Source organism: Marmota flaviventris, chromosome 5, assembly GCF_047511675.1.
Source record: "Marmota flaviventris isolate mMarFla1 chromosome 5, mMarFla1.hap1, whole genome shotgun sequence".
Lineage (NCBI taxonomy): Eukaryota > Metazoa > Chordata > Mammalia > Rodentia > Sciuridae > Marmota > Marmota flaviventris.
The window spans coordinates 4434403-4459789 of NC_092502.1; the positions used below are offsets into that span (position 1 = coordinate 4434403).

Here is a 25387-nt window from a genome sequence, read left to right on the forward strand (position 1 = left end):
TCCCAAGCCACTGGTATTACAGAGGTGCACCACCACACCTGGCTTAGAAAAAAATTTCTACAGAATGAAGTGTTCTAAATAACATAGCATGCATGAGATGACTGTTAATTAACTACTGAATTCTAAAAATATGCTTTAAGTTTGAATTTTCTTTTGCTATCTGGGATGTATAAATTCAGGCGAGTTATCTTGAATTAGTGCCATAAAGAAGAAGCAAACTAGGGAGGCGGGCCGCTAGGGGAGGAGGAAGATGGCGGCGGGGGCGAGGTGAAGTGTTGGCAGTGGAAAGGGGTTCGGGCGCGGGGGGTGGGGGGACGCGGAGTGATGGCCCCGCGACGGCAGCAGGGGAGGATAAAAAGCCATCACGCCGCGGGTGTGGGTGGGAGGGAGGGGTGGGCGCCCGAGCGCCACAAGAGTATGACGGGGCTGTACGAGCTGGTGTGGCGGGTGCTACACGCGCTGCTCTGCCTGCACCGCACGCTCACCTCCTGGCTCCGCGTTGGGTTCGGCACCTGGAACTGGATCTGGAGGCGCTGCTACCGTGCCGCCTCCGCCACGGTCCTAGCGCCGCTCGGCTTTGCGCTCCATAAGCCCCCGGCAGTAGGCAGGAACCGCCGTCACCACCGGCACCCGCGCGGGGGGCAGGGTCTGGCCGCCGCCCACCACCGGCTGCGCTGGCGCGCGGCGGCCGTTCCCTGGAGAAGCTAACTGTACATATGGGCCTGGTGATCACCGCGGAGGAGCAGGAGCCCAGCTTCTCGGACATCGGGAGCATCGTGGTGTGGTGTATGGCTGTGGGGATCTCCTACATTAGCGTCTACGACCACCAAGGTATTTTCAAAAGAAATAATTCCAGATTGATGGATGAAATTTTAAAACAACAGCAGGAACTTCTGGGCCTAGATTGTTCCAAATACTCACCGGGGTTTGCAAATAGTAATGACAAAGATGATCAAGTTTTAAATTGCCATTTGGCAGTGAAGGTGCTGTCCCCAGAAGATGGAAAAGCAGATATTGTGAGAGCTGCTCAGGACTTTTGCCAGTTAGTAGCCCAGCAGCAAAAGAGATCTACAGATTTGGATGTAGATACGTTAGACAGTTTACTTAGTTCAAATGGTTACCCTGATCCTGATTTAGTATTGAAGTTTGGTCCTGTGGACAGCACATTAGGCTTTCTTCCCTGGCAAATCAGATTGACTGAGATTGTCTCTTTGCCTTCCCACCTAAACATCAGTTATGAGGACTTTTTCTCTGCCCTTCGTCAATATGCAGCCTGTGAACAGCGTCTGGGAAAGTAGTGATCCCTGGTTGCATAATTTGATTTCAGGCTTTTGGAGAAAAGGACCCAAGTGACTCTGATGTTTACAAAGCACCTATGAAACCCTGTGCACACCTAGTTCATATTCCTCATAATTTATCAACAAACACAAAAAAGTGTCTTACTTGAGAGTGAGTGTATGGCTGTATGTGTGTGTGTGTGTGTGTGTATGTGTGTGTGTATGTGTGTGTGTATGGAATTAAACTTATAAATGGGGGAAGTATTGGATAATGAAATATATAGATCTACAACTTTGAGCATATAGCAATGTTATAGGAGCCAAGATTTCAGATATAAAGCTTTGGGCCCCTACCACTTCCCTGTTTTTGTGGGGAGTAGAGGGAGAGAGTGACTAGAACTGTTTGGGTTGTTTGGGGAGAAGGGAATAATTTTTGTTCAGTCTTTCCTAGTGACCAAACTTTAATTTTTAAAAATAATATATTATTAAATCAAGGTATTCTCAGTTTGAGGGAGTTGCAGGGGAGTGGAGTTCTGTGTTGCTCACTTGTTAAAAGCTTGCTCCTCTTCAGAGGAGAGAGAATATCTATCTTGAGATATCCGTCCACTTTCATTTCTTACTTCATTGTAGTTAAACAATGTGACTTGAGAATGTTGCTCTGGTGTCTGTGTTCTGTGTTGTGAAGAACATTTGAAAAGAACTCTTGCTACACTGAAATGCAGAATTTAAAAAAATTAAATGTTGAATTAGGCAGTCAAAAGGGAAAAAAGTTGAATAAGTTGTAATCTTAAAAGTAAACATGGAAAATTTCCTAGAAAAGTTTTGATTTCCTATTTTGTGTAATGAGTAGTATGCTGCATACTATCCAAAGTTGGTTTAAAAAATATTTCCAGTAACTATTTTTATTTAAAATGAGCATTTGAGAGAAATTATTAGGGCAGCTCTTTTCCTTAGTAGTAACCTATTCATCTTTAAAATAACACCTGGGATTTTTTTTTTCTTTTCCAGTAAATTCCAGTGGTGACTTTGCATAAAAAATTAAGTAGGATTGAGACCTGTGTGTGGGGAAGAATATTACCAAAGTCTACAAAAATAATTTAGATTAATTTTATATGTTCTCTTTTATGACAGAGAACTCATTGGTTCTGTTTTTTTAAATGAATAAATGATTTCTTGAAAGGTGTTTAATATTTTCCCCTCACTGCTGATCCTTGGACAGAAACCATACTTTATATTTGATGGTCTGTTTTCAGAAAACTCTCTTACAACAAGTGTACAGTAGTTATCTAAAATTGTACTTTTAAAATGGAGTAGTGTAAATACTAGGTCTCAGAAGTCTGAAAAACAGCAAAGAAGACTGAATTTGGAAAGCATGGTCTGGAATTGCTTGTCAGATTCTAAAGTAATGAAGAATAAATGTTTCAACTTTGGATTATAAAACCCCATTTATGATTTTAAAAATACACTTGAAATAAAAATGATTAAACTAAAAAAAAAAAAAAAAGAAGAAGCAAACTAGTCAGGGAAATTTCATAAATATGAAAGTAGGAACCAGAATATTCTTCAAGCATCCTCTCATTATGAGCACAGATTTGGACTTAAGATGAACATTTGTTTCACACTCCTTGTTTATTTTTTTAAAATTATTTAATCCAAGACTCAATATTCTCTTGAAGAAAACTTCTCTTCATTGTATGTTCTTTGAGTCATCTCTGTCTCCATTCTTTGGTTATTTGGTTAATCTTTCCATTTAGTAACTGTGAGGTTTTCATTCAGTGCTATTGCCCCCACGAGGTTGTTTTTGTCATTCTTCTCTATCTTGGAAGGCTCAACATTTATATTAACATTTTTAGCTATTTAACACACAAGATGGACAGAACTCATACTGTTTGTGATTTCTATCAGTTTTATTTATAAGATACTCTTAAAGCTTAGGTCTCATATTTTCCCTCAAGAGATAATTTATGCCAATATAAGTCACAAAAACACATGAAAAATATCACACATAATTATTTTAAATTTCTAAATTTTTTTTTTTTTCAAAAGCACTATAAACTACGGATGGCTCCAATTACATCCTAGGTCATTTGGATTAATAAAATAATTTAATGGATGTCAGTATTTGTGAAATTATTTTGGAGGTAAGGGGAATAACATTTTGGAGATCTATCATCATCCTCACCCCATGAGCAGACATAGCTTAGTAAGTGGCAAGATTAAATTGAGTTTACATTGGAATGGCTCAGAAACATATTCTCCTTCTCTTATATCCTGCAGTAATGGAAAATATTAAGCTAATTTTTCAAATTTGGTGCTTATTACACCTAAATATTTTTTTCCTTCCTAGGATATCCCCAAAGAAAATGGAGAATTACCTCACACTAATGAATCGAAGAATGATGGTAAAATATTTGAACAGTATCTATTGCAAGCTGATTATTGATTTAAAATTATGGAGCTTTTACTGTACTCTCTATTTTGCTTTTATTTTTGTAGAAGAAATAAATGAAACTGAGGAACCCAAACTTGAAACATTACCTGGAAACTGTGATGTGGATATTAAAAAGAAATATGTGATTGAAACCACTCCTGTGGAGGAAATCAATATAAAGAACTATCACAATATTTTTTCTTCCTCAGTTGGCTCAAAGGTAAGATTTTTAAAAAATTATTTTCTTATTGTTTTTGCATATCATCTCTCATATACACATAATGATACCAAACAACCTAGAAATAAATATAAGGCCATAGAGTCCTAATAACAAGGATAGCAACAGTTTTAACTATACCATTAACAATTATAGAATGTGGTGGGACTAATCGTCAGGATGGCCTTAGGCCTGAGCCTAAGCAACTCCATTTTAACTTCATTTTAAAAGACCTGCAGTTTCACCAGGCACATCCACAGATCCCTCCAGAATGGCCTCAAACAATTTACTTCCCCTCACCGTGATAAAAGAGAGTGAAGCCTCTGGCAGGCTGTCCTCGCCTGATAAGAGGGAAAGGCCAGAAGATCAGGGTGGAGACCACCAGACCAGATGTTTCTGATCCCAGGATAAATAATGTCACTGAGAAATCCAGTGATAGCTCATAAGGATTAAAAAGGGGGGTCAAAAGCCCCCAAATTTAGTATAAATGATAGAGCAAATGAACAGGGATTCAGCCAGCTGAAACAAGGATGCACTGGAGCTGGAGAGCCTTCTGAGGACCTGACATCCCATCACTTGTCATCATTCCTGAGCCTTTGTGTGATCCTCACCACTCTCAAACTCTACTGCCTCTTCTGGACCTTGGTGAGAGCCACAGATCCTCCCTACAACCCCTTCCTCAACCAGTCTTCTGCTCCACACCAGGAAAGCCTGCCTTGGTTCTCAACCTGATCACCGAGGTCTGAGTGAGTGTGCATCTGCTGGAAGCAAATCACATGTTAACTTGTAAAAAACCTTATTTAAAATGATTTCTAACTTTAATAACTGATAAGAAGTGATATGTGATAATGTACAATGTACAAAAAATAGGCACTAGTGATTCCAAAATTAATATTAAAATATATAGGCAAAAAATGGACTGAGAATACTGGTGCATGCCTGTAATTCTAGCATCTTAGGAGGCTAAGGCAGAAGGATCATGAGTATAAAGCCAACCTCAGCAACTTAGTGAGGGGCTAAGCAATCCTTGAGGCTCTATTTCTAATTAAAATATAAAATGATTGGGGATGTGGCTCCGTGGATGAATACCCTGAGTTCAATCCCTGGTGCCAAAACAAACAAAAAAAAAGTGGTGGAGGGGCAAAGGAAGGAGAATGAAGACAAAAATCACAAAATAAAAATTAAGAAGATACAGATGAGAGACAACAAAGCAAGTGCAAAGAAAACTAATAAAACAGTAAAAGATCATATGAATTGGAAAGATAAAAACTATAAAAACCACAAAAATACAAGAAAAGTATATAATTTCTTCATTCTGATGTAACTAAAATGTAGACACTTGTTTCCACAACTTCTAGTTGTATAATACACCAGTTTGGGGAGGTTTCTGTGGAGCAACTATATTTATGCTGTTTTTTTCTCAATTCTAGCCCAAACAGGCCAGAATTTTTTTTGGAGACATTAATGTGAAATCCTTTCATCCTTGCCTACCAGGGAGTGTTATGGAACCCTTTCCAGAACAAGAGGTGAATCACAAACTATATATATATTATATATAAATAATATATATAACCATAGAAGTGTAGTCATAATAGAAACTGTCAACAAAATTGTCACACAAGCAGCCTATGGGCCAGTTTGCACTGAAGACTCCCAATTCTAGAGTTTGACTGTCAGTGAGTTCAGGGATATTCAAGATTCTAGGCCCCTGTGGGGCTTGCTCCATCTCTAAGCATTGTAGAGGTGGACTGATTTCAGGATCCATGTTTGGTTTGTGAAAATCTAGACAACAAGTTCTCCATGAAACTCTTCCCAGCCCTCCCTGAATCTTCTACCTCACAAAACCACCCACAACATAACTCTGTTCCTGTCCCTAATCTCAAAACACCAATTTAAAAACAGAATTATCCCCACTGTCCATCATTTTACAGACTTGCCAAGCAGCAGACCACATTCCTTGTTGACCAGAGTTTTCAGCACATCCCTGTCAATCTATGCTCTGATCCTGGGCAAGTAGGGTGGAAATCCACAATTCCAGTATAGAGAGGTGGTCACTATGTCTTAGAGGTATACACCATGAAGATGATTCTCTTACAGAGAGTCACAACAATGGAATCTTTCTAAATGGGGTGCCCCCTCAGTGCTATACTTGAATTACATAGGAAGTGACTAATATTGTTTCAGGGGAAGAAGTAAGGTTTATTCCTTCAAATGCCTCTGAGCACAGTAAGGTGGTCAGACATGAAAGATCAGCTCAACTCTGTGGAGAGTCTAGCAGCAACTTTTCTACTAGAACCAACCTATCAGATTTCCTACAGCAACATTTAAATGAAATTCACCTCAGCTTCTAAACCTTGTATAGACCATGTGACTATGAATGACTACAGCATCCCAGAGGTTCCAACAGAGCTTTGTCTCAGTTTCTCTTTTAGACATAGTCTGATTCTTGTTGTGGGTGCCTCCTGAACTAGTGAAATCATATCATAGTGGGGTATTATAAATAAAAGAAAGTAAAGACTGGGTTTTCTGATCTCCTGTGAAGAAAGCAGAGGAAAAGGACACTGAGTGGAAAAGATTCCTGGACAAGCACTTTGATATTTCTGGGGAAAATCTGTAGTACACGTATCCTCCCTTGACATCTCAGGAATAAACAAACTTCCTCCTTTGTGGAAACTGTTTATTGGAATTTAGATGAACATGATTTTCTTGAAATTGCAGAGAGTCTTGGCTCACATGTGGGGAGCTTCCCCTCATTGAACCAGCCAGTTTTCACCTAACATTGCTGCAATCTATTTCTTATTTTATTATTCTATTATTATTATTATTATTTATTTTTAAAATATAATATTTATGTACTTCATTGGCCCTGCATTTGCACTCCAGTTTTTTTTTTTCCTACAGCCCTCTATCTCATTGCAAAGACATACACTAGTTTATTTGACTCAAATTCAGGGCATAGTCACTAAGCATACTATGATTTTAAACCACCATTTTTCTTCCATGGTATACCTTTTTGTAGTTTTTTCTTAAATGGAGATTCTATTTATTGTGTGCTCTCATATTAAGGTAAAATAAAGAAACTTTTTTTCTTACAACTTCATCATATTATAAAGCTAGTTTTCCATTCAATAAAAGTTTCCAAAAGAAATATAGATCTCTTTTCTTAAAGATATCTATCTATCTATCTATCTATATATCTATCTATCTATCTCTCTCTCTCTCTCTCTCTCTCTCTATATATATATATATATATATATATATATATATATATATATATATATGTATAATATTCCCTGTGGTCCTTCTATTCTGGTTTATAAGCTCAGTAGCCAAAGGAAGGTAAAATTTTCCCTATTTGCAGAGAATATATGAGCTTATGGTATAAAATGTGTCAGTTTTCAATGTGTAATTCTCTATTTATTAAATCTAATTTATTTCAACCTGGGAAATTGGGTCTCACCTTAGTGATTAGCAAATCTTTAGGCAACTCATTATTTATATTCTTTTTGCCAGGATATGTCTCTGAGTCCTCCTCAGAAATACACTGGTCTTTTATCTGGTGATGCATATCAAGGAGCGGAATGGGGTATAACTAGACATATAGAAGGTAAGACCATGTACTCTAAAATAACATTGGGTATGATCTTCATTTAAAACATGGACACTAATAGATTCAATTAGTTGAAGAAATGAACCTAATAAGTATGTAGTAAGAAAAAAAGTGAAATGGTAATACGTAGTATATCTTATTAAGTTTCAGCAACAGAGTAAATATAAAGTGTCTCTAGTGGAGTTGAATTCCATTTCAAGACATGTGTAGATCAGAGGAAAGTTTGGAAATAAATAAGGGGTGGGGAGAAGAGAGAATGAAGAATAAGAATGTTAAAGATGACAGACAACAAAAAAAGAAAAGAAAAAGAAGTGCACATTGTGAAAGGAGGAAAATTCAGATTAAACATTAGAAAGTAGAAGAGCAGAGCATTAGAAAAATTTGTGAGTTTTTAGCACCAAAACTGTTTTGAGAGATACAGTAAAATTTTCCAACAGCTGTTTTCTTAATCAATATTGGAAAGTAATGAAGGAATGAATGCCAGATCATTAAGAGCTACATTTGGTTTGCCATAAGTAAAGGTATACCATAATTACTTCCTAGGAAAGTAATTATGGTAAAGAATAACATAATCTGGAAATAAAAAGGGTAGGATATATCATGAAATGATCAGCAAAGTATAACCTGATAAGATGTTCATTGGAAAGATTATGAATGCTAATATGCCTACAATTTGGGAACAAAATAGGAGGATTTTAAAGAGGCAAGTTAAGTTAGAGGAATTGGTAGAAGATGAATTATACCCAAGAATGCTCAAATTCTAGCAAATCATATGTTGGGGACCATATTCAAAATGCACATTCTCACTCAACAGGTCTTTGCTTACATTTCTAAAATATTTAAAGATGGTTCCAATGCTCTTTACCCACACACCAAATTCTGAGTTGCAAGGGAATGATGTACACTTTAGGAAGTCTAAAATGAAGAGCCATTGCATGTTAGTTCAGATATAACAAGATACAGTGAAAGCATAAATGTAGTTATAATTCCCAGCATGTCTCTGGGCAAAGGAAAAGGAAAAAAAGAGGAAGGTATAACAATTATATTTCCATCCAAGTATGGTGACACACCTATAATACCAATGAATCCAGAAGATGATGCAGGAGGATTGCAAGTTGAAGGCCAGCTTCAGGAAATTAGTGAAGCCATAGCAATTTAGCAAGAACTTGTCTCAAAAATAAATAAATAAATAAATAAATAGTGCTAAGGATGAGGCTTAGTCATATAGCACTGCTGGGTTAAATCTCTCGATATTTATATTTTAACATACAGTTGCTGTATGGGGAAGAAATAGTAGTAAGAATAATCCAAACCACGAATGTAAAAGGAAATGACTCAAGACCAAACTCTAGAAAATTCTTTTTGAAAATCTAAAGGGAAGGGGAAATAAGCTAGGTAACTTTGACTGTAATGAAAAGGAAACTGAGAGGATGCATTTCAGCTGCCCCAGCTTTTTAAATTTTGTTCATTTTATTAAACTTCTTTCTACATAGGATATCGAAACTTTTCTATTGTCTGTATTTTTGGAAACATTCCCTCCATTCTTGCCTGCATGAACTTCACACTACACTGTTGCCTTCTCATTAATTTAACTTCACATTACCAGTCATTAACGCTAAGGTTAAAGCTTCCATTATCCCTTGAAATCATCTATATTCATGCACAGGCCCTTCATGTCTACCTGCCCACAGCATTGAGATTGGTCTAGTTAGATATATATGACCATCGGCCTTCTTTAGAATGTGGATGTCCAACCATCCTAAATTTCTTGGGAATCTACTATGATAAAAATTCTGCCCAACTGTGTTTCTTTATCCCTTCCCCTGCCTGTGCTGTCCTCTGTCATTACTCCTCACCCATCCCCATTAGGTCATAGAAATACTGACCCATTTAAACCTTCTGTATTCTTACCATTTCCTGCCTCTGGTTGATAATCTCACTCCTTAAGTCTCTCTTCAACCCAACCTCCAGAAAAGCCACCTTTTTCTCCTAAACCCAACCTCCAGAAAAGCCACCTTTTTCTCCCACTACCTCTTACCAAGAACTTATTAGTTATGAGTTCAAATAGATAAGACTGTTGACACCAAAGTGATATAAAAAACATCCCCAACAATCTAGGAACAAATGGATTAGATTTATATAGGTAATTTCACAGGTCAATTTGTATGTCCTAAGTAGAATAGTTGTTGGATTACTAAGGTAGCCCCAAGGCAGGGGAAAACACTTTGTACCAGGAAGAATATCCATAGTCCTAAAGGACTGAACAAATAGATTAACTTCTAAAAGAAGAAAATCCAATTTGTCAGAATAGTGGAAAAAAAACATTTTAGATATAAAGGTATTCATTGACAAAGGTGTGAAAAGTATCAGTCATTAAGAAAACAATATTGATGAAGAGTGGTTGTTGAAAAGTTATTATTATGAGGAGAAAATAGCAAACTGTGAATTTTGATATTTTGCTGTTTTTTTTAAGTATTTCTGGGAACTTTTAATTTATCTGGAGTTGATAATTCTTTGAGTTATTTTTATGCATTAAACCTGTTGACATCTAGTTTTTCCCGGATGAGTTTTGAAGTTTTGGTTTAGTAAAAGCATTCCAAAAAGTGGTAAATATTTGCTGGATACAGTTTGTTTCCCCTAAATACAGCTTCTTAGGAGGCTGAGTTGGGTGAATGGCATGATTCAGGACACCCTGAACACTTTAGAGTGACCCTATCTCCAAGTACAATAGGTTTGGCTATACCACCCATTGATAGAGTGATTGCCAAGGTGGTAAAACACCCTGAATAAAACTACAAGATATGAACACACACACACACACACACAAAAGTAGTTTAAAAAATAAATGATCATCTAAAATAAAACTTATTATTAATTTTTAATTTGATAGACTGTCAGACTTTCTAGGAGTCCTTAGTAACTTAAGTAAACCTGTCCATTTTTCAGAAGATATACTATTAGATGTAACATCAGAGGAAGAGGAAGAAAGCCTTTTTGTCACTGAAAATAATCAGCCACAGGTATGTAAACATGTGAATTTGAATTCTTGGTTTCATCCTGTTTTTCTTACATTCAGAATGTAAATTAGGTCAAATGAAATTACCTTTTGGAAAACTCTTTGGAAATTTAAACATCATAAATTAATATTTAGGTCTAGTACAATCTAATTGGTCATGAATCTGAAAATAACATTGGAAGTCATGGCAACCTATAAATAAATTTTATCCTAGTAATTGAGTCAACTTTTTCTGAATATTGTTTGTGTTTTTATTATATAACCTTATTACATGATGAAAACATTAACTATGAGACTTATGAATAACTAGTTGAAATTATGAACATATGTAACTGTGATTGCCACTGATATAATTAATATTAAAGAACAGTTATTCCCAATAGCTCAAAATTTTAATTTCACATTACCAGTCATTAATGCTAAGGTTAAAGCTTCCATTATCCCTTGAAATCATTGTCTATGTTGAGGCAGACAATAGGCCTTTTGATCAAATAGAAACCTTCTAGAAAGGGACCTTTATGTACAAACAGTAATTTTCCAGTTCATTTTCTTTTCATGTAGGATATTAATAAATATCACTAAGCATTTTATCCTAACACTTTAGTGGATGTTACAAAAAAAGAGTTCTTGGGTTGGGGATGTGGCTCAAGCGGTAGCGTGCTCACCTGGCATGCTTGCGGCCCGGGTTCGATCCTTAGCACCACATACAAACAAAAATGTTGTGTCTGCAAAAACTAAAAAAAAATAAATATTAAAAAAAGAAAAATAAAAAAGAGTCCTTGGATGCATCAGGGAATTATGAAATTTTGGAGACGTCTTATTACCTTGTTTTCTCATGTAGTCTGTTAATAGGCTGAAGTTTTGCATGCATTTAGATGGATTTCTCTTCCACTTTTATGTGTGGGTCCTTTTGTTGTATAGCTTTCTCTGTGTAATGTGCCTGGGCAATGGTTAGGTCTTAGTGTCAAATCCCCACTGAACTTGACCAACATGCAAGTTCATGGTCCACTTCTTTTTTTCCACTTACTAATTGGTTTGGTGAAATTCTCCTGAGTCCACTAGAGATTTTCTTATCTTTCACTCATCAAGTTTTCCCTGGCACAGCTGTAGACTTTTTCTTCTATGAATTATTTTCTTATTCTGAAAGCCAATACTTCTGGGTTTTATCTGGTAACAGGCTCTCTGTACTGACTCTCTACTGAGTCCCACAGCCCCTCTTTTTCATCATGCATTCACCCATACCAGTCAATCTGATTCCATATATATGGAAACAGTCAGTAAACACTGTATGTATCCATGCTGCCACCATTTTCCATTGGAAGACTTTTTAGTTTTTCTTCAATGAAAAGTATTGCATACTTTAGCCAAAGTGGGTATACTATGTCAAAGTAAAATATCAACATATTTTCATTCTTACTTTCTCATTTTATTGAACTAGATTTCAACTCAGGAAATATTTTTCTGAAAGTTAGGTTTTGGAAAATTCAAAGACCAATATGAAGGAAGTACAACAGTGTTTCATTTCTACTCTATGTGACATAATTCAGACTATCTTATCACACCAAGTATCATACTTTAACACTAAGAAGCATGCCAACCCAGTGTTGCAAATGTTTAGAGCTGTATAATATCAAAGACATTTCTAAAAAGAGTTCTAAATAAGTTTTCTACTGTGTTCCTATGTTTGGTGGGGAATAAAATGTTGAGTATTTATACTGAGGTCAGTTGCTTAGGGATATATGCACATCTTTTAGTATGTTGTCAGTGAATACATTTACTATGTTTTCATCCTGGTTTTACCCCATGAGTATCCAGATGAAAAAAAAAGCTGAATCTGTAAAGCATACTTTGTGTTCCTCTATGGAACATTTCACTTTTCAAAATGTATTTGTATTATATTTAATTCCCATAATTATAAAATTAGAAATTTAGGTGACTTCTAAAGAGAGTGGTGATGATATTTCTATGCAACTAATTTTTGACATAATCTTAACAGAGGGTCTCTGAGCATCATCTAACTGTGGGAGTTTCTCATATATCTGGCAAGGCCTATCAAAGAGAAAAGAGAGTAGATGGATATGGAGAAGGTAAGAACTATGTAGTATACAAAAATATTTGGATGGAATTCTGATCTAAAATATGCATATCTATTCAAGTAACATATCTATTAAGTAGGAAGTAAGGAAAAAGAAATGTAATCTAGGTATCTTATCAGGTTTAAGCCACAGTATAAATTAGGAGCTGAATTAGCAGTTGCATTTATATACACATATTTATCACAGAAAATGTAGAAATAGGAAAAGCAGAGGAAAAAAATGGGGATAAAGACTGAGAAAGGTAGAAAATTCAGGAAGACAGTGAAGGAAAAAAGAAGCAGATATACTCAGTGGAGAAATAGAAATTTATGTCACATATGAGAAGAAAAAAAAGAGCAGGGATTTAAAACCATGGGAAGAATTTGTGAATTTTCTTTCCCAAAGTTGAATGATTGGTAGGGGAAAATTTTCCCAATCTTCCTAACTTAGACTCAATTGGAAAGGAATTGAGTCTTGAAGGAGCAATCAGAAAATTTGACTGGTTTACCACAAATACAATTAAATGACATGCAACACACTGCTACTGCCTAGGATTAAAAAAATATATATAGGGCAGAAACAGCAAATGGGGAAGTAGAAAATGTAAGAATGGTTATGGATTGATCCCTATATTCACAGATTTCTAAAACTTATTTTGGAAAGTTATGGCTTCTTGTAAACTTTCATTTAGGGGAATATTATAAGGAGGAATCCAGAGCTAGCTACATTCAAGTTAAGATAGAGGAATTGGAAGCCTAGTAACTTCACACTGGAGCTCTCAATTTAATGTATTGTCTGTTGGGGATAATGTTCAAAGACTCATTCTGACTCTGAAGGTCTTTGCTTCTACATTTCTATTACATTCTAAGGTGATTCCATTAATCCAGGTCTGAAGAAGACCTAGTTTTCAGTGAGGGAAAGGATTTCCCTTAAGGAAAACTAAATAAAAAAACATTGGATGACATATATTATTATAAATCCAGAAAAAAGTGCAACCATAAATCTTGCTTTCATTTTGAGTATGTCCCTTGGTAAATGGGAAGGACTCAAGTCACAAAGGTGTAGAAATTATATTTCTAAGACATATTTGCTATATTGGTAGTCAAGAAAATATGGGAATAATCTACAAAGAATGTAAAATGAAAATAATTATGACCAGAGCTCTAGATGTTGCTTTTGAAAGACAAAAGGCAGTGGAAAATGAGGACAGAACCAAATAAGGTAGCTAGGTAATTTTGGAGGGAATCAAAAGGACACTAAGAGAATGCAGTTCAGCTGCTTTCATAGTATCTTCATCAAACCCAAAGTGAAACTATTACTAATGCAGAGATAATTGGAGGCAGTAGGAACAGAGGGAACTATAGCAACCTGAAGATATAAATTTCTTCCATGCAAAGTTACCAGTCACTGAGATGTATGCAGCTTTCATGTGAGTTATTTGAATAAGAAACAGCATTTCAGATGCAGATGCAGCTAGATGTTTCTTTATTTTTTTAATTCTTGATTAGAAAATATACATTGGCCCTAGGCATTCCAGAAATGCACTCTCATTTCTGAGCTACATACTCATCCCCATACTATTAATTTTCTGATAATGCTTATGAAAGTATTTGAAAAGCTGAAAAGATATGTAAACCAGATTTATTTTGAAAACAGAAGTCTTTACTGACTTTACACCTTGAAAAACAAGACTGCTATTCTTAGTAGATATAGCATTACTTTAAAATATAAAGTTTATTGATATGTGATAATTTTGTGAGCTTTCAGATCACTTTTTCCTTTGTATTTCCATATCTTAAATCTTTGTTTATCATACATTGTTTCTAAGATGTAGAAACTGTATTTCTTCACAAGAGTGGATCAAGAAACTTGACATTAGATAAACCGAAAGATACAGGAACAGAAGTTTCAGCATGGTCTCACATTAGTATGAAAAAAAAAAAAAAAAAAAAAAAAAAAAAATATATATATATATATATATATATATATATATATATATATATATATATATATATATATATATAAATTAGCTGCTATTATAGAAGTGTGTATCTGAACAAATTACATAAGGTAAATTTCTTGATGAGAAATGATGTTATGGACAAAGGGGCCCGCGGGCCGCACAGGCCGCCGCCACCCCGCGGTCCCGGCCCCGCGCAGTCGCTCCGGCCTTTTTCCGGGAGCGGGGGCGCAAGTCCGGAGGTGGGCCTGTCGTGGGGGCGCCGCGAGGCCCGCGGCGACCTGCGGGGCGGCAGGGCCTGCGGCCTCCCCGGAGTTGGTCTGCAGAAGTCGCGGGATCCCGAGGCCCGCCGCTGGGCGTGCAGCCTCCCCATGCCGCGGCGCCCCCAGCTCTTGTCCACGGGCCCCTCCGCAGTGCTCGCGGGAGCGGCAGGGCGGCGTCGGCAGATCCGGGCCGGTCGGAGGCTGGGCTGCCCCTGGCGGGCGCGCGCCGCCGGGCCGGGCCCCGTGCCGAGGAGGCTCCCCGCCACTGGGTAGCGCAGAGAGGCCTTCTAGGAAGGAAACGGGTGCCCTCCATGGTCAGGAAGGCGTCCGACCCCCGATCATGAACGGGCCCATGCACCCTCGGCCCCTGGTGGCACTGCTTGATGGCCGGGACTGCACGGTGGAGATGCCCATCCTGAAGGACGTGGCTACGGTGGCCTTCTGTGACGCGCAGTCCACGCAGGAGATCCATGAGAAGGTGCTGAACGAGGCGGTGGGCGCCCTGATGTACCACACCATCACGCTGACCAGAGAAGACCTGGAGAAGTTCAAAGCTCTACGAATAATCGTGCGGATCGGCAGTGGTTTTGACAACATCGACATCAAGTCGGCTGGGGACCTAGGCATTGCTGTCTGCAACGTGCCTGCAGCATCTGTGGAGGAGACCGCGGACTCCACCATGTGCCACATCTTGAACCTGTACCGTCGGACCACTTGGCTGCACCAGGCATTGCGGGAAGGCACGCGGGTCCAGAGTGTTGAGCAGATCCGCGAAGTGGCCTCAGGAGCCGCTAGGATCCGCGGGGAGACCTTGGGCATCATTGGACTAGGTCGTGTGGGGCAGGCGGTGGCGCTATGGGCCAAGGCCTTCGGCTTCAGCGTGCTCTTCTACGACCCGTACCTGTCGGATGGCATGGAACGGGCCCTGGGGCTGCAGCGAGTGAGCACCCTGCAGGACCTGCTCTTCCACAGCGACTGTGTGACGCTGCACTGCGGCCTCAACGAGCACAACCACCACCTCATCAACGACTTCACCGTCAAGCAGATGAGACAAGGGGCCTTTCTGGTGAACACAGCCCGCGGCGGGCTGGTGGATGAGAAGGCGCTGGCCCAGGCCCTGAAGGAAGGACGCATCCGTGGCGCGGCACTGGACGTGCACGAGTCGGAGCCCTTCAGTCTCAGCCAGGGGCCCTTGAAGGATGCGCCCAACCTCATCTGCACCCCCCATGCTGCGTGGTACAGCGAGCAGGCGTCCATCGAGATGCTGGAGGAGGCAGCCCGGGAGATCCGGCGAGCCATCACAGGCCGGATCCCTGATAGCCTGAAAAACTGCGTCAACAAGGACCACCTGACGGCTGCCACGCACTGGGCCAGCATGGACCCTGCCGTGGTGCACCCTGAGCTCAACGGGGCTGCCTACAGCAGGTACCCCCCAGGCGTGGTGGGCGTGGCCCCCACTGGCATCCCGGCTGCAGTGGAAGGCATCGTACCCAGCGCCATGTCCCTGTCCCACGGCCTGCCCCCTGTGGCCCACCCACCCCATGCCCCTTCTCCTGGCCAAACTGTCAAGCCTGAGGCGGATAGAGACCACACGAGTGATCAGTTGTAGCCCGCGGGGAGCTCTCCAGCCTCGGCACCTGGGGAGGGCACCGTGCACCCCAGCCCGGAGTGTGCAGAGAGGCGCCCGCGCCCTGCGCCCCAGAGACTGGCCCAGGCGTGTGCAGGGCGCGAGGCAGCGCAGCCTCTGTGTCGACTGTAGTTGTCCCGTCCTGTGGGCTGGCTCACTGTCCTGTGTCCTTTGCGTTCCTCGTTGAGCAAAAGAAGTTAGTAGTCAATTCTCTCATGGATGTTCTTGTCTGTGTGCAGTCTTTAGGACATGACGGGGGATTCGTTTGCTTAGCTGTCAACAAAAGCCAGCCGCGGGACCTGTGGCCGTGGTCTGAGCTCCCTCTGCTGGACGCCCGCTGCGGCCCCTTCTCAGGACTTGGGTCCTTCCCGCTTCCTTCATGCCGCACAGTGCACTGTTTTTTCTACCTGCTTGTCTTATTTTTAGAATAATTTAGAAAAACAACAAAGGCTGTTTTCCTGATTTTGGCATGAACCCCCTTGTTCCAAATGGAGACGGCATCTCAAGCAGCTCAGAGGAGGGGGCGCCTGGAGCTCCCTGTGCTGACTGACCTGGGGGCGGCGGTTGCCAAGTCCCGCCTGCGCCCATGCCGTCCTGCTGATGTGGTAGGCTAGCAATATTTTGGTTAAAATCATGTTTGTGACTGTAACCATTTGTATGAATTATTTTAAAGAAATAAAAGTCCCAGAAAGAGCCAAAAAAAAAAAAAAAAGAAATGATGTTATTCTAGCCTGGAATCATATCCTTTCTTTGGGCTTACTAAATTGTAGGTCAAATGAAGGGACATGAAATATGGTTATAATAAAATGAATTAAAAAATTCTGATAGGGTTCACTCAAGATATTTGCTATGACACTATTAATTCAGTTTTGACATTGAAACTCTCATGTTCCTCCTTTATTTGTCTCACTGGAAATCACTGTGCTCTCCACAATTCTGCATCTGGACTGGGGTATATGGACCCTGGTATTTATTATTCATGTTCATCAGAAACATAATCTGACTTTGGAAATTAAACTGCATGTTTTGTTATACTTAAATTCCTTATTTGTCTTCATCTCTGTCATATGACTGTCCTAACAATGAAAAAAAGAAACATAGAACACCCAAAGCCAAACTAAATTTTATCAAGTAAAATTTACCAGAATCAGCTCCATAGTAATTCAACAGGAATATTATGGTGGTTCTGTCACATTCAAATTTTGTTGCTTGCTTTTCAGTATCTCGGGACTCGAGTGATTCCTGGAAGGTAAATCATCTTCTATGTTTGTGTTTAATTATTTTATTTATGTTAAATTATGTTATTTTATATTGCATTGTTTGTTAAATTAAAATATTATATATGTATCTAATAATAAGTAATATATTGTATATGATAATATATAATAACATGATATATCATTTACGTTAAATATATTATTTATGTTAAATTATTCACTGAAAACTGGATTCAGTGCACATTATTTACTAATTATTTTGTCTGCAAGCAGACTGAGAATGCCATGAAATGCAAAGATTTTCTTCCAATTAAAGCAAAGAGGGAAGCCTGGACAAAACAATCAGGTAATTTTTGCAGTACAATTTTCTGCAGAGAACTATAATAAACATCTAAGATGCTAGTGGACTTTACACTCGTTTCTTTTTTAATAAAATATTTTGAGGGAATTTGGCCTAATTACATCAGTGCCTATGTTTGTATCAACCTATTAAAATTTTTCAGAAAAAGCATAAAAATATTGTTAAAAAGAACCAAGTCAGCTGTTTCTACAATCAAACTTTCCAACATTATATCTGTTTGTAGGATTATGAGGTGGTTTTTCTTTCTCTCCCATGTTTTAAAAAGCTTGTGGTAGAGCTGGACTATGATCTCAGATGATTGTGAGACCAAGGAAAGAGATTTTTCTTGAAGTCAGTAGGTCAAGGCCAGTATGGGAAACACAGGAAAAGCACATCTAGAAGACAGTATAAACTATCATGACACTGAGTAAATCTACTAATTCCATGGACATTTGTTGGGCTATATGCAAACTATATTCCATGCTCCTCACCCAACATGTGGTCATATCTAAAGGAAGTATCCACACAATAGAGTATCACAAATTTTAATTTATTCATTTCCTATAAAATAAACACTGTTTATGGGAGAACACGATTTCCTACAATTTAGACTAAGAGATATAAATCCAAAAATACTTTTTTTTTCTTACATTTGTGGGGACTGAATCCAAATATTATAAGCAGTTACTTTTCCACTGAGTTTCACCCAATGACTTCATGGAATTACTGGTCAGCTTGATATATCCAGGTTGAAGGAAAATTGCCCACCAAGGATGTAAATGAATTCCCTCAACTTAGGAAGATATTGTCATGGAGAAACTACATGGCAAATGAGAGCAACATTTATATTTCTTCTGTTCTATTATACATCTCAATGGATATCTCAAGTAACAGTCACAACCAGAATCTCATATCCAAGGAGCCCAGATCCTTACACTGTTCATTTAATTAGAATCATCCTACACGTGTATTTCTGGAAACATTCCCTCAATTCAGGCCTGCTTGAACTTCACACTGCTCTGTGGCCTTCTCATTATTCAACTGCTTTTATGTGCATGCCACTCACATTTCCCTGCCCACAGCATTAAGTGTGGTCTAACTACACTGCATATATGACCATCAACCCTCTTTACATTGAGACTATCAAAGCCTCTTAAATTTCTAGAAACCATTCAGAATACTAATTCTTCCTACCTTTGCATCATTAGCATTTCCCTACTGGCACTGTTCTCTGGATGTTCTCCTCGCCAATCCCCATGGTTACTAAATATTGTCCCCTTTAACATTGCTTCTATATCATGCTAGAGCCTTCTATTCTCTCTCCATTTCCCTCCCTCTGTCTCAAAACTTCCCTCCTATGTCAGTGTTCATATCTATCCTTAGAAAGGACACCAAACTGACACCTGTTATCTCCTCCAGCTTTACCACAAACTCAGTTATGCGTGGAAATAAATAAACTGTTGAGACAATATGATGTGAAAGCAGCCCCTTCAAGTGTAGGAGCCAAGGGACTAGAAATGGAAAGGAAAAATTTTCAGGTCAAGAGGTTATTCTCCAGTGCCAAAGCTGATTCACTGTCTGAGGTAATCCTAGGAAGAGCAAAATCAATTTGTGTCTGGAATAATAAGGACAGTCAGAGAACATTCACCAAACAGTGTGAGTCCTAATAGAAAAAAAAAAGATAAAAAAAAGATAAAAGTCAAGAAAGGAAAATAACAGAAAGGAACACTGCATTCTTTTGCTAAAGTTGTAATGGGATCGATCACTTGGGACAACAAAATTGATGTCCAATGGTTGTTGAAACCTTATTATTTGTGTGAAGAGATACTAGGCAGTATGATGTTTCTTGTTTCTTGGCAATTTAAATTTTTTTCATGACATTTTCTTTTACTTTGAGTAGATGAACTTTTGTCTAATTATATGCATTGAACCCCTAGTGTCTCCCCAAGTGGTGTTATGAAGTACTGGTTCAATAGAATTACACCTCAATGATCTCAATATATACTGGGCACAAAGGGACACATGTGTAATTGCAAATATTTGGAGACTGATTCAGGCCAAGGGAAGTTTTTCAGCCAGTTAGGGCACTTTGTAGAAAACCTGTCTTCAAATAAAAAGGCCTGGAATAAGGACTTAAAGTAAGTGCTACAATTACTGCCAAAGATACACAAGTTCCTGGGTACTGTCCTCAGATCCATATACAAATAACAATTTAAAAAGTTTAAAAAAAATAATTATTCACCAAAAAGTAAGCTTAAATATAAATAAAATTTAGAAGATACAAATGTTATTACTTTTTATTTGCACAGATTGTTACACATTATAACTGTTTAATAAATCTATACTTTTTTTTAGAAAAGTCACATTCTGACATATCATTGTGTAAAACCCATGAGACACCTGATGGAACTGGACATAACCAGAAGCTGGTATGTAAATATGTCAAGTTAAAATTCTGGTTTATTCATCTTTTTCTGCTTTGGAAGATAAATTACTTCAAGTGAAATTACTTTAAAGTATACTCATTTGGGTATAAATATAAAATTTAATTTTAAGTCTAAAAGTATTTAAATGACCATGAATGAAAATAGCTTTAGAAATCATGGCAGCTTAAAGGTAAACTTTAGCATAGCAAATCAGCAATATTTAAAAATATTGTTTGCTTTTATCTGTGTAGCATTTTTAAATGATGCGGAATAAATTCCAGACTTAGGAATAACCAGTTGAAAGTATGAAGTGGTCATTGTACACATTCAAGTTAAGACATCATCATTTCCAATGGCTTAAAATTTTAGTTTTACATTGTCTCTCATTCATGCAGAGGTTAAAACTTTCATTTTCTCTTGACTCCAGTGTCTGTGTTGAGGCAGATAATGAGCCCAAATCAGACACAATACTGCCAGTTAATAGAATCAAAATCAAAAGGATGAGTTCTTTGCTATTAGGATACAAATGATAACTTCCTAGTTCAATTCCCTTGATGCAAGAAATCAATAGAATCAATAAATATTTTTAACCCTACTATGTTAGTGGATATTAGAAAAGGAACATGGATGCAGTTATTGGGAAATTATGAAAATTTTGAAAGTGTCATCTTGTCTCCTTGTGTGTATTAGTAGGCTAAAATTTTGCATGCATTTGGGTGGACCTTTAGTCCACTTTTACATATGTCCTTCTACTATGCAGATTTATCTTTGGAATATGTCTTATGCTGGTTCATATCTCAACATCAAGTCTGCAACTGAGCATATCCTATGTACTAGTTTCACTCACCAGCATCTCTTTAAGGGAAGAGAACAGCCTGTGGCAACACTCTAAGCTTAAAAGAAAACATGTATCAACTATTAATAAAATAAATATAATTAATTATCTCTAAAACACTACAAACTGAAAACAAGGAGTATAAATAACAATGTACACTTGACTAAAAATACATGCATCGATGATAACAACATCTCTAGCAAATCAAAACTACTCTAAATGTACATGCTGAACTCCTCTGTTCATTGCACTTTGGCCACACCCATAAAAGCTGAGAGAACTTTTTCAAGTTGCACAGCAAAACTTACTCTCAGTACTTGTTTTGTACTTTGATATGTAGGTCTATCAAATGTAGAAACTGCCTGACACTTCCTGTGGTCCATGGAGGCTGGAGACAAGCCTGTAATTCAAAGATATCTTTTGGATTTCTGCAGTCAGAGACCTTGGAGGGTGCAATACTCCAAGTCTGTAAGGGTTTTCATTGCACGCTCTGGGAGCATGGCAGATATGGCATGCTTGCAGAATCTGTGACTTCTTCTGGTGAATGTTAGAAATTACCACTGGAACCAATTCTACCCTAGTTTTCCTGGACTTTTCTGTCAATTGAATTCTCAAACAGCCCTTCTCTCACACTATCATTATTCTCAAAGTACCCTTTGAAAGAGGCAGTACCCCTGTGGACCTGTGCTCTAGAAACTCTTCAGCAGGCATACACACATTTTTTGTTCAGAGTTTTCATCACATTCCTGCTAGTCCATTCCCAAGGCCCATACAGTGTTAACATCCAACATTCTTGGAGGTAAGCTGTCTACTGCATCTTACAGGTATAAACATGCAGTGGTTCCTGATCTCTCATACAGAGAGTCCATACAATAAGGCCCTTCTGAAATTGTTTTGACCTCAGGATTCTATTGAAATTGCTAAGGATACTCTCCAAATATTTTGTGCTCAACAATGAGGCAACAATTCCAAATGCTCTCAGCAGAGTTGGTTGACTGTACCTGATATATCTGCTCATGTTTTGGTTCTGCATGCAGCCAGTTTTCAACCAGACACATCCCTGGCACTTTTTTTTTTACAGAGCTGCAACCTCCCCACCACCATTTGAATTGACCTCATGCACTTTAGATAGACCAGAGGGCTATGCTCTATCTGCACAGAGCATTCAGCAGATGTATGTCTCATTTCCTCACCTAAATCTTCCAGGATTTTTGTTGTGGGTGCCTTCAACTCACTGCTTTAAAAGATAAAGTTCAGTCTTAGAAAGTCTAAAAAAAGAAAGACCTTTTTGTTCTGTTATCTCTACAAGAAAGCCTAGATAAATGAACCTGAGTGAAGAGGCACCTGCACACATAATCCAATTCTCTTTAGAAGATTGTGCAGTGAATCCAACTCTACTTGACACATTAGGCAGAATCTAATACTGTTCTTTTCTGAAAATGTTGTATTGGAATTGGGAAAATCTGTATAACTTTGCAATTTTTTTTTCTATAAACTGTTATCCTTTAATAAAATGAGGGAGATTTTGATGTTATATGAGGGAGTTGGTTGATTGTACCTGATGTATCTGCTCAAATATATCTGTATTTGGTTCTGCATGCAGCCAGTTTTCAACCAGACACATCCCTGGCACTTTTTTTTCACACAGCTGCAACTCCCCCCACCATTTGAATTGACCATATATTTTGACCTCATGTTCTTTAGGTAGACCACAGGGCTATGCTCTACCTGCACAGAGCACTCAGAAGATCTATGTCTCAGTTCCTCTCCTAAATCTACTGGGATTTTTGTTGTGGGGTGCCTCCAACTCACTGCTTTAAAGACAATTTTCAGTTTTAGAAAGTCTACAAAAAGAAAGACTTTTTGTTCTGTTATCTCTACAAGAAAGCCTAGATAAATGAATCTGAGTGAGGACGCACCTGTACAATAAATCCAATTCTCCTCAGAAGATTGTGCAGTGAATCCAACTTTACTTGACACATTAGGCAGAATCTAATACTGTCCTTTGCTGAAAATGTTGAATTTGAGTTGGGGATAATCTATATAACATTGAAATTTTTTTCTATAAAGTGTTATCCTTTAATAAAATGAGGGAGATTTTGATGTTATAATTTTTATATTTTGGAAATTATAGGGCCATTCTGTATATTATATGGAGATTCATTTGGATATAATGATATATTATGAAAAACTAGTTTGCTCAAATTCAGTGTCCAGTGTCTCCACATGTTCTTTATACATCCTTCTGTTGATGGGGTACATGGCTATTTCTGTGATATTTTCATTGAGACTAGCATCAAACATTGAAGTTCGTGTGTTAAGCAAGTATGCTAGTTGGGTTGCAGGGCAAGAAGTGGAAAAAGTGTGGGTTATATGGTGGTCATATTCCTACTATTCTTAGGAATACCCATACTGCTTTCCATAGTGGAAGTCCTAAGTTTAGTCTCACAGTGTATGATTGTACTTTATTCTTCACATCCTCACCAGCACTTATAATTGCTATTCTGAATGGGTGAGCTGAAATATCAATGGAGTTTTGGATGTTTTCACCCTGAATGTTTTGAACACAGAAATTTTTTTTTAACTTTGTAAGCAATTTGTATATCTTGTTCAGAGATGTATTGCTTTTTGCTATTTCTTAACTGGTTAGGAGAGTCTTCTCACCAACCAGAGAGCATATTCCTGTCTTTTACCCAACTAATTTCCCCTAGCACTGTTGCTGTCTATTTTTTTCTATGATTGCATTTGTTCTTTCCAATCCAATATAGTGTGTTTTATCTAGTCATAGGCTGTCTGTAGTAGCTCTCCAGTGTTTTTCTACACCAGGTTTTTTTTTTTTTTCATATGTAGCAACACACTGGTTCATCTGACTGACTTTCTTCTCTGGAAATAGTCCGTAATGCTCTATGAATCTGTACTGCCTCCTTTCTCCACTGGAATACCTGTTAGTTTTTTTTTTTTTTTTTTTTTTTGATGAAAGAGTTTCATATTCTATCCAAATTGCATGTGCTGTTACATTCAAGCAGAATATAGACACGTTTTTCTATCTTCTACTTTTTCTAAATGCAATTTTAACTCCATAAATATTTTACTGAAATCTATGAAATTTTCAAAGGTTCTGATGACTCAAAGGAAGCAAGTGCAACAGTGTTTTATTCCTACATGAGTTGACAGAATATAAACTCTCTTATCAGTTCAAGCTTCATAATTTAACACCAAAAAATTGCATCCACTGTTAAAAATGTTGAATTCTGTATTACATCAAATGCATTTGTATAGACAGTTTTAAATATCTTTCTCCTGTTGCATAGTTTGGTGGGGAATGTGAAGTTGGCTAATAAAACACTTAGGATACTTTTTTGGGGAATATGCATGTCACTGACTATATTTCCAGGGAAAACATTTCCTATATCCTCCATATAGGTTTTACCCCATCAGCAGCCAGATGAAGAGAAGAGCTCAGCTTAACCTGGAATGCGTAGGATGGCATCTCTTTTAGAAAGTGTGGTTGCTACAATATACTTGTATAATTTTTAATTCCCATGACTTTACACTTAGAAATATTGTGATAACTAAAGAGTGATGATGAAATCTTTGTAGAACTCATTATTAACATTAATTTTACAGAGTATTTCTGACAAACAGCCAGAGGTTTGTGCTTCTGGTGATTCTGGTGTGTCCCATCAAAGAGAAAAGTATAGAGAAAATGCACATATACAAGGTAAAAAAATACATATATAAATATATATGAATTACAAAATATTTTGGAGAGAATATTGCCTTCATTCATGAGCATTAGTATACTCTTATTGTTTGAATAATGTTTTTCTTAAATAACTAGAAAGAAAAAACTAAGGTACTATGTGTGTATCTTATTACATTTCAGGCTCAGATTAAATTAGGGATATTACTTAAAGAAGTGAATTATGAATTGCATTTTATACATGCTTTGATCACAGGAAAGTGGAAAATTGAAAATAAATAGAGAAAGAAGGAAGGAAAATTGAGACATGTAGTTAGTAAGGGACTCAATGAAAAAAAAAACGGAGCAATAGTTCTCAGTGAAGGAAAGGAAATTCAAATTACCTATCAG

General features: G+C 37.9%; 2 protein-coding genes and 1 pseudogene across 2 annotated transcripts in view; all 3 read left to right on the plus strand.

Annotated features, from left to right (window-relative positions):
- Positions 1 to 395: 395 nt before the first annotated feature.
- Positions 396 to 1932, plus strand: LOC139705733 (dehydrodolichyl diphosphate synthase complex subunit NUS1-like). The gene is given in 2 exon segments (XM_071611932.1): positions 396 to 682; positions 685 to 1932. Coding segments are annotated over 2 exon segments (879 nt in total). The 5' UTR covers positions 396 to 417; the 3' UTR covers positions 1299 to 1932.
- A 1453-nt stretch (positions 1933 to 3385) lies between these two features.
- Positions 3386 to 25387, plus strand: part of LOC139705838 (titin homolog) — a 128834-nt gene continuing 106832 nt past the window's right edge. The window contains exons 1-12 of the mRNA XM_071612740.1: positions 3386 to 3418; positions 3625 to 3679; positions 3774 to 3928; positions 4433 to 4570; positions 5356 to 5451; positions 7439 to 7532; positions 10482 to 10555; positions 12548 to 12638; positions 17697 to 17725; positions 17967 to 18039; positions 20389 to 20462; positions 24922 to 25015. Coding sequence (XP_071468841.1) covers positions 3386 to 3418; positions 3625 to 3679; positions 3774 to 3928; positions 4433 to 4570; positions 5356 to 5451; positions 7439 to 7532; positions 10482 to 10555; positions 12548 to 12638; positions 17697 to 17725; positions 17967 to 18039; positions 20389 to 20462; positions 24922 to 25015 — 1006 coding nt within the window. The remainder of the gene's footprint in view (positions 3419 to 3624; positions 3680 to 3773; positions 3929 to 4432; positions 4571 to 5355; positions 5452 to 7438; positions 7533 to 10481; positions 10556 to 12547; positions 12639 to 17696; positions 17726 to 17966; positions 18040 to 20388; positions 20463 to 24921; positions 25016 to 25387) is intronic.
- On the plus strand, positions 15175 to 17169 carry LOC139705734 (C-terminal-binding protein 1 pseudogene; annotated as a pseudogene).